At 49.4% G+C, this 12,877-nt stretch overlaps 7 protein-coding genes across 7 annotated transcripts; 4 read left to right on the top strand and 3 right to left on the bottom strand.

Moving 5' to 3' along the window:
* Positions 1–3,039: 3,039 nt before the first annotated feature.
* Positions 3,040–3,686, bottom strand: ACHE_11333S (uncharacterized protein; the record flags this gene model as incomplete). The annotated part of the gene is made up of 2 exons (XM_043275891.1): positions 3,040–3,105; positions 3,159–3,686. 2 exons carry the CDS (start codon positions 3,684–3,686, stop codon positions 3,040–3,042), a joined length of 594 nt encoding a protein of 197 aa, XP_043132453.1.
* A 23-nt stretch (positions 3,687–3,709) lies between these two features.
* Positions 3,710–4,168, bottom strand: ACHE_11332S (uncharacterized protein; the record flags this gene model as incomplete). Its single annotated transcript, XM_043275890.1, has 2 exons — positions 3,710–3,960; positions 4,006–4,168. 2 exons carry the CDS (start codon positions 4,166–4,168, stop codon positions 3,710–3,712), a joined length of 414 nt encoding a protein of 137 aa, XP_043132452.1.
* A 505-nt stretch (positions 4,169–4,673) lies between these two features.
* Positions 4,674–5,688, top strand: ATG5 (autophagy protein 5; the record flags this gene model as incomplete). Its single annotated transcript, XM_043275889.1, has 3 exons — positions 4,674–4,793; positions 4,848–5,283; positions 5,339–5,688. 3 exons carry the CDS (start codon positions 4,674–4,676, stop codon positions 5,686–5,688), a joined length of 906 nt encoding a protein of 301 aa, XP_043132451.1.
* Positions 5,689–6,713: 1,025 nt separating this feature from the next.
* ACHE_11330A (uncharacterized protein) lies at positions 6,714–6,992 on the top strand (the record flags this gene model as incomplete). Its single annotated transcript, XM_043275888.1, has 1 exon — positions 6,714–6,992. One exon carries the CDS (start codon positions 6,714–6,716, stop codon positions 6,990–6,992), a length of 279 nt encoding a protein of 92 aa, XP_043132450.1.
* Positions 6,993–7,025: 33 nt separating this feature from the next.
* Positions 7,026–7,235, top strand: ACHE_11329A (uncharacterized protein; the record flags this gene model as incomplete). Its single annotated transcript, XM_043275886.1, has 1 exon — positions 7,026–7,235. One exon carries the CDS (start codon positions 7,026–7,028, stop codon positions 7,233–7,235), a length of 210 nt encoding a protein of 69 aa, XP_043132449.1.
* Positions 7,236–9,113: 1,878 nt separating this feature from the next.
* On the top strand, positions 9,114–10,772 carry ACHE_11328A (uncharacterized protein; the record flags this gene model as incomplete). The annotated part of the gene is made up of 1 exon (XM_043275885.1): positions 9,114–10,772. The coding sequence occupies one exon, from the start codon at positions 9,114–9,116 to the stop codon at positions 10,770–10,772; it is 1,659 nt and encodes a 552-aa protein (XP_043132448.1).
* A 149-nt stretch (positions 10,773–10,921) lies between these two features.
* On the bottom strand, positions 10,922–12,299 carry PDA1 (pyruvate dehydrogenase (acetyl-transferring) subunit E1 alpha; the record flags this gene model as incomplete). The annotated part of the gene is made up of 4 exons (XM_043275884.1): positions 10,922–11,427; positions 11,479–11,933; positions 11,985–12,118; positions 12,177–12,299. The coding sequence occupies 4 exons, from the start codon at positions 12,297–12,299 to the stop codon at positions 10,922–10,924; spliced, it is 1,218 nt and encodes a 405-aa protein (XP_043132447.1).
* Between the last annotated feature and the right edge of the window lie 578 nt (positions 12,300–12,877).

Raw genomic sequence — 12,877 nt, 5'->3', positions numbered from 1 at the left:
CTGCGGCTGACGAGACGCGCGCCTGTTCTTGGCCGTCATTCAATTAAGTAAACAAATTAAGATTGCGATCTTGTTTGCCAGTGGATGTTTCCCGGGTCCCGATGCCGAAGAACAAGAACGATGACAAACAGGACGAAATTGGCATTGTCGCCGATCTCATGAGAACTACTACGCGCCGTCTCACTGGACAGGTCTCAATTCCAGTTTTCATGGCTAACGGCTTCAGATTGCTTATTCCCGTCCTGTGTCCGGTGTTCCTGCAGCTCGCATGTTTGCTTTTTCTTTCAGCCCTTTACTCAAATACGGATCGGCGATAGCCCCTTTCCGGAGTTGACGAGCGCAGGCATTATTATTATTGATTGATTGCAAATGAGATATGGCTATTGCACGGCTACAACATCGCATATACGGATTACGACGAGGATTTTGCTGAACTGCCATCACTATGGCCTTGTTTCCCCCCTGTTGTCCCAAGACACACAGGTCACTGCCACAATCAGATTACTAGTACATACAGATTTGACCGGGCAGCACCTGCACATCCACCCTATGCACCTTGAGCATATATCGATCGTCGCATAGCTTTACGTCGTCTACCACTCACGTGCCTGCAATCATGACCCCAGGACTTTTGGCATGCTCACATACCCAATCAGCTTACGGGTTCATGACAGAAGAGTTCACGCTAAGCCTCCCCCTCGTCTCCACACTTGGTAGCACAAGCGTTGAAATTGGTGGATGAGATCTTCGTCCACAATGAACGACGCTGTTTCAGATAGCTCGCCGACCATTGGTAGTATTCTTTGACCCGGGTTCGGACTACGGGGCGGGTGATTTCCGGATCTGCTGGGCTAAGTGTACTAACTGGGAGATCCTGAGTCAGAACCGTTCCTGTGACAGGCGTAGCTTCTAGGAGCAAAGGATCCCGGCACGGATCGCGCCGTTCGGTGATATGGCCCGCCAGTGACTCAGACTGAGGGGTTCGGAAACCCCGGTAAGAGAGTATATGCATCCCTTCCGGAGGTCTTTCATTTCGAGAACTGGAATTTCTGTATTGTTTTACGGGAATGACTCCTTCCATGCTATACGGAATACGGAAGCAGAGCGTATACTACCTATTCAGGGTGCCCCGGAATATGTTGCTAAAAAATAAAGTTGCGTCTTTTAAGCCGGTTCAGATGCCGGGCCGTTTTAGGGAGCTGCATTGCATTACTACTATAATTATTCGGCGTACGAGTACGGACTACGAATCCATCGTTCAAGGATATGCAAGGGATTGATCCTCTTGGTCCGAGCTGCAGTGGACAGTGCTGTATGAATCTTATCTCTCAAACCTGACTTTTCAAAATGCTCTGGATCAGGATGTGCTGCTTGTTGTCAGGATGGTTGATTTACATGACAATGGCACACAGCAACTTGCACTGCCCTCTGATTTACGGCTCTTTTGTAGCCCTGTATTCCTGCAGGAAAAGCGCAAATCCAAGCATACTGAAACAAAAGCCGCGTGTCGCGTCAGTTCCTCCTATTCCTCCGCACTGTCTTGACTACTCTCCTGAATTGAAGGTTCAAACAAACACCCGCCCCGAACCGAGCCGAGATATGTGCGGGAATATGTTCGCTTGCGAAGCGGGTGTAACTTTTCTATTTCCTCTTTCGGGATGAATTCTGCGTCTGTGCAGCTTGGCACCTGGACAAAGGGATGTGATGTTGTTCGCCAATAGGTGAATCTCCGATTTCTTCTCTCTGGAAACTGCCATCGTCTACCTTCAACCTCAACGGCCACTGAGGCTGGTGATGATTTGAGTTCTCCGTACCGTCTTCGACTGTTGATTGATCCACGACTAGTACTGTAGTACTATGTGTTGATTTTGCCGATAAATATATATAAAGGATATTTCTTGGGGGGTTCTTTGTACAGAGTTATACTCTGTACAATGTACAACTAAACCATACCCCTAGTACTTGTACTATGTGGCACAATCTAATCGAGATCACCCGTTAGCCCCTTAAACTGATATCTGATCGGTCCAATACGGTTTTGCTTTTTCAGAATTGTTGGCTAAGCTTCTCTTTTTGGAATACAGTGCTTTGTACAATGGTGCTTATCCTTGCTATGGAGTAAATACCCTTGAAGGAATGATTTGGAATAGAAGAATTGCAGATGGTTTTATGTTGGTTGCGCCCTGCCAGCGGTTATACGGAGTACACTAATGCATATCATGTTCAAATGGAGTTGGATACGTTAACCCGGATGACATTTGGAGTCTATTTTTGTATAGCGGAAGAAATCAAGTTAATCAATCAGCTGTACAGTGGAATTAACAACTCTATACAATTCATCCATTAAACGATGAAATTAAACTCAAGAAGTAACCCCCCACGATTCCAACGGATCCTCGCCTCCAGAGTTCACCCGTTGAGCCTGTAGATTCTTAACCCTTTTGACCAGGGTACCAACACAAATCGGCCCGATAACGGTACACAGCGTGATAGCCCAGACCACCACAAGGTACAGCTCGGAGCTACCGCTGCTTTGCTGCTCACCTGACGAGAAAATGCCATCAGTCTCGGCTAAGGATGCGATGAGTTAGCCGATTTCCCCTCTGGCGACCATGGCAAGGCCTAGGATTGAGGCTGGGTAGAGGGAGCGGGGTTTGCGGGGAAGGTGGGTGCTGCCTGTGCGTGAGACTGAGGTGCTGCTTTGTCCATTCTGAGCAGAATTGGCGGTCGGCGCAAGAGTCGCTGTTGTGAATGTAGCTTCTTGGTTCTGCTGAGTTTGTTCTTTTGGTCCTTGTCCTTGGGTTGCGGATTTGTTGGTGTTGACACTGGTGTTGGTATTTGATATCTTGCTCTTGTTTTTACGGTTCTTTTGTTCCTTTGAGGATATACCTGTTTCCTTGCTCAGTCGAGAAGTGCAAAAAGAAAATGGGATTTTAGAAATTCGGCCTATCGTTTGCAGGATCGGAGGCGGGCTGAAATGCAACTGGATCAACCAGACGCTTGTATTAAATTTGCTAAACACCATGAGGATAGTGTAGACTACGCCGCACCAGACGACTTCTCCTTGGAACATTTGGTGATTGGAATTGAGAAACCAATCGATGCCTATGCCATGTTAGTGTGATAGACTGGTAAGTACTGGGAAGGTGTGTAGGTACGAAGAAGAGCAGGCTCAAGACCCGTTTGAGTGGCTCTTTGCAGAAGCGCTCGAAGACTTCTTCTCCTGTTGGATACTTTTTCATGACTACTGCTTCTGTCTGTCGCGATGTTGTGCTCGACTGGGAGCTGCTCCCTCTGTCTTGAGTCGAGCGATCTTGCAACTCAATGCCTTCCGTAGAAGAATCCGTAGAGATTGTCATCAACAACTCATCATGCCAGGAGATGCTCGCTCCAGCGAGATATGCTGCGAAGAGGCCCGATGTACCAGCATACGTAGCACCAGCAACTATCCCGACTAGAAGGCACATATGAGCGATGAACCCAAAGTTAATCGACATAACCGCCTCCGGGAAATGGACATATAGCTTCTTCGCTTGAATCAACCGCACGGCTTTCGCAACCACAAACCGACAGATAAATACCAGTCGCACGGGGAACCATAACGCGACTAGAATGGGTTTAATCACAATAACGGGGTCAAAAGATGCTGTTGAAGCACCACCTAAATTCGAAATAATCTGGACCATTACCAGCCCCATAACATCGTCCATCATGGCGGCGCTGCCCAGTACGACACCCAGGCGCGTCTTGGCAGTCCCGTGGTGGAAAGAACAGTAAATGTGGTACCTATACTAGTCAAACAGAGCGCCGCGCCCGCAGCGAAGGCCTGCAGGGGAGTTGCGGCAAGGAGAGTCATCAGAACAAAAGAGAGACCCATAGGGACACCGACTCCGGTGATGGCCACCAGAGCGGAAAAGACAAATCTTGACTTCAGCTGGGAGAAAGAAGTTGATAGACCACCTATTTCGTCAGCTTTTTGACTTTGAAAAATGTTGCTGGACTCACCCTCATAAACAAGCAGCAAAAGACCAAGGTATCCCAGCTGCTGGATCGACTTCTGAACACTCAACTCTAACAAATCCCCCCCCAGGACGCCCCATGCCATCCCAATAAGAAGCTGGCTGATTAGTCCGCAGTAGATGATCTTGTCGAGCACGGTATTGACCATGTTCAGGGCGAGCAGGAAGCCGGCCTGAATAAGTACAGTGCAATTCTTGGCTCATGGTAGGCCAGGGAATCTTGAGACGCCATAGTGGTTTTACTCCCGTCTATGGCAACTTATGCATTATGTCAAGTTGATATTGTCCGTGGCGAAGAGAATTGCTCGTCAAGGGGCATGATATAATTTTGGTCTGGGCACTGACACGTGACATACCCGTTCGGGAAACCGCCGGTTCATGCATCATCACCACTAACGGCGACATTCTCTCTTTCTGACTGTTGTCCCGGCTCGAAGCTTTTGGGAAACAAGCTCATTCTAAGCAGGTTGTTTGAACATTGTCTATTTGCTTTTGCCATGAATCGAACGTGATGCAGTAACATATGACCATCTCTGCGGGGTTCTCAAGTTGTATGCCTGAGGTCTTCCATAAAAACACAGGTGACCACTGCTCCTACATCCAAACTATAAAGTAATGAAAACTCATCTGTCATAGTTTCATGCTATTACAATCATGAGTCAAACACTGTCTCTCGCCAGCATCCAAAAGACTGTTTGGGATGGGAAACTCCCACTAGAGATCGTCCTGGCGCCATCCGAGAGCCGGAGCTATGATCAGACAGATCCATATCTTGTGCGCGAGATATCCTATATAGGTGGATGGATGTATACTAACTGGTCTTTGTAGATTGCATGTTCACGACTCACCTATCTCCCCTCTCTATTGCCCCGGTTAAGGGCGTTCTTCTCTCCGTCCTTGATCGACCCTAACTCCCATGCCCATGACGGATGGTTCTCGCTTGAAGGTGTCCCATTAAAATGGCACTATCCTATCGGACTATTATATGACCTCTATGCCGAAGCAGATCCGGCATCGTCTAAGGGGGGTAAACCGGATGAGGCAGACGAAAATACCAGCATCCCACTTCCTTGGCGGTTAACGGTGCATTTTAACGACTGGCCTCATGAAGAATTAGTCCAACTTGACGCGGAGGGGGTGGTAATGAATGATGCCTTCATTAACAGTGTCAAAGAAGCGGACTTTCTTCGAAACGGGACGGCGAAGGGAATTATGACTCTTTCCAAAGAAGATTCATCTGGTTTGTGGCAAGCTGTTCAAGACGGTGAGTTCAAACTACCCATGGCTCCAAATGAATAGTAAGCTAACCAAATTGATAGTCGATCTCCCCTCCTTCCAACGTATCTCCAATATTCTACTCCCCTCCCAACCATTCCGCAATGTGCCTATTCGCTTCTTCCTCCCTCTTCCTCCAGATTCAGGCGCCCCATCTCTCAAATTAGTGCAATCACCAATTTCACCCTCTATCTCGACATCGCAGCCACAGACTATCGGCACAACCCTCCACACCCTCCTCCCGCATTTGTTTCCGAGCCGCAGAACACCCGTATTAGCCAAGCCTGTACTGCACGGAGCCGTGGTGCCCATGTCTGCGCCCATTGAGGAAATAGTCAGGAGTTCAGCTTATGGAGATGGATGGGCATATATTGTTATACGTATGATGGGCTAGCTAGTCATCGCCATGTACGTTACGATGCTATCTATTTATTATGCCAGAATTTACTCTCAAGTTTTCTGTACCTTGCTCTCAGTCACCGACTACTGCTATCTTTCTATGTTCCTCCTTCATCCGCTTTCTCAGTTCTGTCAACTTCAGAGTTGCTTCTCCTAACGGCCATTCCACACATATAATTCCGCCAGTCAGTCCACTACTTCATTGTTTACTTGATAAAGACCGAGGTTATATACAGATCCGTCGATTGGAAAACTACAGATACGAAAGTGAACAATACAAGCTGACACTCTGCTAGATACCGAACATTCTGAGTTTATAAGACAAAAAGCTGACATGGGTCCCTAAAAGCGGATCGAAATTACAGATTCAGCTGAAAACGTATACCAACACAACTATCGAGCCAATTATATTCATATGCGGGGGCCCATCATGCGTTCGCCGCGTAGTGCTATCTCGTGAGAGAAATACTCAAACCCCAAAGCAATAGATACGAATATGCCGAAGTCAAAAACTGCGAGTTTTTGATCGAGTTCTATGACGGGAAATTGGCAAACTTCAATTTGTACTCGAAAGCACTGATTGAAGTTCGCAGCCTTCAGATATGCAGGCAGCTAGAATTTGCGGGAAAGCCTAATATCGGAACGACCGCTATTTTGAGGATGGCGCCACCGTTCCAAAAGCTTGTCGGGCCAGGATGATGACCATACAAAATCCGATGAGAAGCTCAATAGACTTGAAGGTCTCCAGGCGTTATTTCTGTTGAAAGGCCAGGGAGTCTGTGGGGACATTGGGTTCCCTTTTGGACAGACGACATTGTTCCTGGAATACCCTCCGAGGCACAGTATTTCGCCAAAACGGCTATCTTAAATCAATCCATCTTCTCTCTCTTCTACCCCCGAAACAAAAGCAAAGCAAGACAACGAGATGGTCTATCATTATACCGTCCAATGACTCAAAGACGAGCTCCTCTGGGAAGTCGACGACCTTGAAGAGCTATCCAAAATGCTCTCCAGTACGACATGTCCGACCTAGAAAAGTACGGTGTCACTTCAGCCAAGGGCTTCCTCGATTTCGCCAACTGGCTGGTCGAGGACTGGATACCCACCGAAACCACCAAGGGCAGACATCTACTACATCATCTGCATCTTCTACTTCGTCCCCGTGCAGGAGCCTTTGGCTTCCCACCAGACCCGATCCATCCGGATAGCGTCGGCAAGCCCCTGACCCCTCTGTCTGAGTGGGTGGTTCAATTCGCGCAAGATGTTGGAGCGCATCTCAACAAGCCGTCTTTGATCTAGCAGGTGTCGCTGCTGACATTCTGGAATGCACCGATGTTTCATTCTTACGAGGCCGAGGAGCCAGAAGGTGGATGGAAGACATTCAGTCAATTCTTCTACCGTAAACTCAACCCGGTGCTCGTCCCATTGCTAGCCCAGACGATGACCGCGTCGTCGTATCTCCCGCCGATTTTCACCTTCGCTGGCGCGTACTTGATCAACGAGAAGTCTGAAGTCACCCTCAAGGTCTCCCGTGGAAGATGAAGGCATTGTTAGTGAGGAATTCGGAAACGACTTCCACGACGGCTGTGGATGCACTGCTTCCTCAACATGTTCGACTACCATCGCCAGCATGCGCCTGTCAGCGGAAAGGTCATGCACGCCGAGGTGCTTATGGGGGCAGCGTATCTCGAAGTAGTCGCCAAGGATGAGAAAGAGGACACAACTACCTCGAGTCCTGCCGTTTGATTCGCGACCGCTCCAAGGTCGAAAAGGAGCAGGCTAAGGGTGGCATTCACATTGTCGATGCTCCTGATACTACGGGCAACCAGTTTCTCCGGACGTGTGGTTTTATCATCATTGAAAATGACATGCTAGTCAGGGTCGCTGTGTTGCCGATTGATATGGCGCAGGTGTCTTCGGTAAATCTTGTTAAATACCTGCAGGGTAAGACGGTCAAGAAGTATGATGAGATCTCGCATTTTGAGTTGGTTGCTCGGACTGTGTCATGCTGTTCCAACAGAAGGCGAGGGTTTCTGGGTTTCCCTATTCAAAGTCCTAGACTCATTTCTTTTACGGTGAGAAGCTGGCCACTGCTCATCCAATCAAGACTGTTCCCTTTAAGGGACATTAGTATTCCTCAGGGATGTCTGTCGCCGTTATAACGAAAATGTGAAATGTAAATAGGTGGGGATCAATACTGCGGGTCTCTGGTCTCAGTTTTGTGCACAACCACCCTTGTTACCCTTGTAAAAGAAATATACGCGGGTATTGCACTTCTCTCCCACGGTTGATTTAGCTCTTTGAGTATATAGCTTGATATATTCAACCATGTAAGCCTAATGGCCCTGCCTCCTTGATTCTTTGATATCTGAATATCTAGGCCTGTAGCCCCCAGTTCCTTGTCCCAGGAAACTCTGCAGCAGAATCTTCCATCAAAAGGTACTGCTATCTTCTTCTCATTCTCTTGTCAGTCATATTTCTGTGCATTCACTGTATAGATGGGCTGCAACCTATGGAAAGTCGGGTTTACTTTTCATAGTTCATGTGAGCGTATGGATGAAATATGAAATTAATATTAATGAATAGAGACCACTTGAAAACGATGAAATTCAGCTTGCATCCACAGTGAGCGTACTCAGCGTAGCTTAGCTGGCAGCAACACCCCCATTTGTAGAGTACAAGTATTTAAGATTGGCTACTTTGCAGAAAACTAACAGACCTATAGTGGCGATCATCCTGAGCACATTTTAAACATGCCAGCCAAGAGCGCCGCGTGACAGTCATTGGGACCTGCAGGGGCCATCACCGTCGATGCTCTAATGCAAGGCAGCGGTGCAATGGCAGAAACGCTACAGATTAAGGACTAGAGACCCCTGAAAGCCGCAGATGTGAGAAAGGCAAATATGAAGTATCAGCGCCAAATAACGCATGGCACGGTGGCAAATCCCAGACGGGAGAAAAAGGAAGCCAAAGCACGACTTTATCAAGGAGAGCCAAGTACTGGGACCTGCCAGAGGCCAATATAATTGCCACAATTGAGAACAGCAACGGGCAAATGAAGGGCAGCTTGAACATCATACCCTGAGGAGATGGCCACAGAATATGTCTGTCAAGAAAAAAGCAAGACAGAAATAAATGGCAATCTTGTGACTACCAACCCAGTGTGATGCAATGAAGTTGACAGTCATGATATGCATGCCAGCAGCATGTTTACAAATTTGCATGGGCTGAAAAATACCGTAACATACCCACCAACCACAACCCGCCCACCGCCCGTAATTAACCCAAAAATTGCAATTCTGCCACCCTTTTTTCACTTTCGCATACTCCAACGAACATCAACGATCAGCATATTTCTTTTGACAGCTCTCTTTAATCCACCGCTCTTTTATTATATATAGTCTCGGGAGATACAAAAAAATGTCAATGTATCCCTGGCATGGGATCCCAAACCACTCCGCGCCGCAGCCGCAAGTACAACCGCAACAACCGCATCAAAGTCCCCATGCGCAGCATTCACCATCAGCAGCGCAGTCGCATTCGCATTCCCACTCCACATCCACGTCTTCTCCGTCCACACCATACCAAATGCCGCATTTACGATGGATGCCGTCAATGATGTCGCGCCAGCAGCCGCAACAGCCGCAGCCGCAGCAACACCAGAATACAACCAGTGGTAGCGCAAGTGCGACGCCGAGTATATCGTCGAATCTGCGCATGGGCCAGAACTCGAACCACCAGTCTGTTTCAGTGGTTGTTGAGACGAGGCCCATGTCGGAGCCGCAGTGTGGTCGGGGACCTGGGGAGGATGGTATGGAGGGGTCGGAGGAGAGTGAGCAGGATGCGGGGAGGGATATGGTTGTGTTGGATGCGCCGGGGGATGCGGATTATGTGTCGCCTGAGGGGAATGCTGGGGGTGGACGGCGGAGGAGATGTGGTGGGGGTTCTGGTGGTGGGTTGGCGGTCGCGAATGATGATAGGGATAACCCTATCGACGAGGTGGATATGAACACTGCCAGCCAACTCATGGCTGCTGGTAATAATGCGGCAAGCAATGAACGCAAACATGGCAAACGTCTAACGACATCTGAGGAAGTGTCATTGTTTGAAATCTGCAACCGCCACGCACCCGACTTCGGACAGCGGAGCAACCTCTGCAAGTGGTGGATCACCGTCACTGCTGAATTCACCCACGATCAAGGCCATCCGTACTCGTGGCATTCCGTGCGTCGTAAAGTCGAGATGGTGACCAAGCAGCGCATGCGATTCCTCGAGGAGCAGCGCGAGAAGGGCGCCGCTGCCAGTGAAGATTTATCGAATCCGCGGTGGCGCGCTGCGGTTGATGCTTGGATACCCACGTGGCAGAGGTGGGAGGAAGCGGAGGCAAAGAGAATTGAGAAGAGAGATTCACGGAAGACGAGAAAGAGGAAGAGTCGGGGATGGGAGTATCCGTGGGATACAGTTGTTGCGCCGGAGGAGGATGACGGGTGGAGGGCGCCGTCGGTCGAGCATACAACCACGGGTACCCCAGGTTACAATCAGACCCCGGTACAAGTGCAGGCGCCTGTACCTGTCTCTTCGACACCAGTCCCCGCACTCCCACAAGCCAATGTCCCCGTCCCTGTCCGTCTACCACCGGGCTTCGACTCAATGTTCTCCAACCCTAACCCATCGCCACAATCACCACCAACAGCACCACTGGCCCAGAAAACACCATACCAATCTATCTCTCCTGCACCAGCAGTAGCAGCAACAGCGACATCCACTGAACCAAACATGATGACCGCTCTCCTAGAAACACTAGGAAAATTAAATAAGCACCTCGACGCAAATCCAGACCCACGTTCTGCTCTTGCTCCCGGGCAACAGAATCACCATCTTAATGACAATGAGCATAATAATACAGATAATATAATGTCAACGCCGCTTAGCCTGCTCAAAGAAGAGCTCAAGCGGGAGATACGTGAGGAACTCCGCCGGGAAATCGAGCGGGATCATGCATCGTTGGAGGAAAAGCTAGATTCGGTGCAGAGGACGCAGGAAATGATTCTGGAGATGTTGAGGCAGGAACCTGCCTGATAATACCCCCGGATTTAGTTATTTGTTTATTTGTTTTGACGATTGTGATACCCCTACGCAGATATATACCCAGTGAATGCATTTTCCGGACGTGAAGGCTAAATTACAAAAAAAAAAAATCTTAACAAACTCATACTCTATACGAAAGTCTAGTAGTAAAACGTCTCATCCACGGTACGGCCTCTCATCCAGCGGGGCTCACTGCCACGGACGTAAATGTCTTCATAGAGGATACGGGGAGTGTTGTCGGGGACAGGCATGGCTTCGGCGGCGGCGACCTCCTCATCGACGTGGGCACGGGCCTCCTTGTCGAGGTTCTTGAGGTCATCCTCGGTCATGACGCTCCAGTCGAGGATCTTTTGCTTGAGACCGGCGATAGGGTCGTAGGTGCTGCGCATGCGCTGAATCTCCTCACGGCTACGGTAGGTGGTACCGGGGTCGGACATGGAGTGACCACCGTACCGGTAGGTGACGTACTCGAAAACCAAGGGACCGTTGCCGGCCACGGTGTAGTCCTTGGCGTACTTGACGGCGGCCTTGGTGGCAAGGACATCCATAGCGTTGACCTTGATACCGGGGATGTACTGACCACGCTTGTAGTACTCGGTCAAAGCGGAGGACCGAGCCGCGGAGGTACCCATACCGTATTTGTTGTCTATCCTCAGTTAGTATTTAGTTGCTAGACCGAGCAAAGTGAAAAACATACTCTCGCAACCGAACAGAGCAGGAAGGTTCCACAGCTTAGCCATGTTGAAAGCCTCGAAAACCTGACCCTGGTTGGCAGCACCGTCACCATACAGGATGATACTGGTGTTGGGCTGCTCGTTGTACTGCTGAGCGAAAGCCAGACCAGCGCCAACAGGCACCTGAGCACCGACGATACCGTTTCCACCGTAGAAGTTGGGGGCGAACATGTGCATGGAACCACCCTTTCCGTAGGCGATACCCTCGCGACGGCCGAGCAGCTCACCGATGATGGAGCGGACGGTACCACCGCGCATGTAAGCGAAACCGTGGCAACGGTAAGCAGTGATAAGCTTGTCGTCGGCGTTGATGGCGTGCTCGATACCGACGGCGACGGCTTCCTGACCGGTCGACAAGTGACAGAAACCCCGGATCTTCTTCTCCTTGTAGAGACGGTCTGCAGCCATTTCCATCCGTCTACACAATCAGCACCATTCAATTCCCCGAGCACGGACGGTGGAGTTATACCTGACAGTGACCATGTCGTAGTACATCTGCTTCAGATCCTTCTTGGTGACCTCAAGAGTGTAGGGTGGGGGGTCGAGTTCGTAGGTCTCGAAGCTCTCATCGGAGAGACGGACGGTGAAGGGCTTGTCATCTTCCTACACAGTGTTAGTATATATGGCTCTGCCATTTCAGTTCCAGTTGATCCGAACCCACCTGGGGAATGTTTTCAGCATGCGCCGAAGCAGCGTCGGTGGTGACGGAACGGCGCGCCAAGGGAGTGAAGGCCTGACGGCGGAGAGGAAGAGCCTGACGGGCCCAAGCAGTGCGGAACAACATTATGGGTATATAGAAAAAGAGGGTGGGATTGAGGGGATGGAGGCCACAGAGATTGATATCTCTGTTTCTTTTCACCAACGGAGTCGCTGTTGGGAACAAACTTTCCCCTTTGCGACTAGGCGTTTTCTGGTAGGCAGCTGACTAAGATTCCCTTCGGGGAGTTCCGGTGTACATTGTGCAAACAGGGCAAACATTCTTACATTATGAGTATCAAAATGCATATGGACATGGGCTATCGATACCAGAGAGCATCATCTTGCACCCTACACATAGATTTATAGTACAGAGAGCGAGTATGTAGTCCATACAGTGATTGATGTCAATATGGTTGAATCCATTCAAGTGTGGTTCGTGATGTTCCGAGAGTTTATCTACCGGCAGCGATATCCGAGCTGAGTAAGCTCAGGTACAGGTAAATACAAAACGAGTGCTCAACGGAGTAGTAGTAGTATTCAATAAGAGCTTGAAGCATTGTGCAACATGACCGGTATCTATCCTATGTGTCAGTACGTACTCCGGAGAGTATCAGTGTACTCCGCATCCGGAGTATATCCGGAGAAGTCACGTGTGGACATCAC

Source organism: Aspergillus chevalieri, chromosome 1 (genome assembly GCF_016861735.1).
Source record: "Aspergillus chevalieri M1 DNA, chromosome 1, nearly complete sequence".
In the NCBI taxonomy this organism is placed as follows: domain Eukaryota; kingdom Fungi; phylum Ascomycota; class Eurotiomycetes; order Eurotiales; family Aspergillaceae; genus Aspergillus; species Aspergillus chevalieri.
The sequence above is the reverse complement of the archived record's forward strand: the minus strand, read 5'-3'. Positions and strand labels throughout refer to the sequence as shown.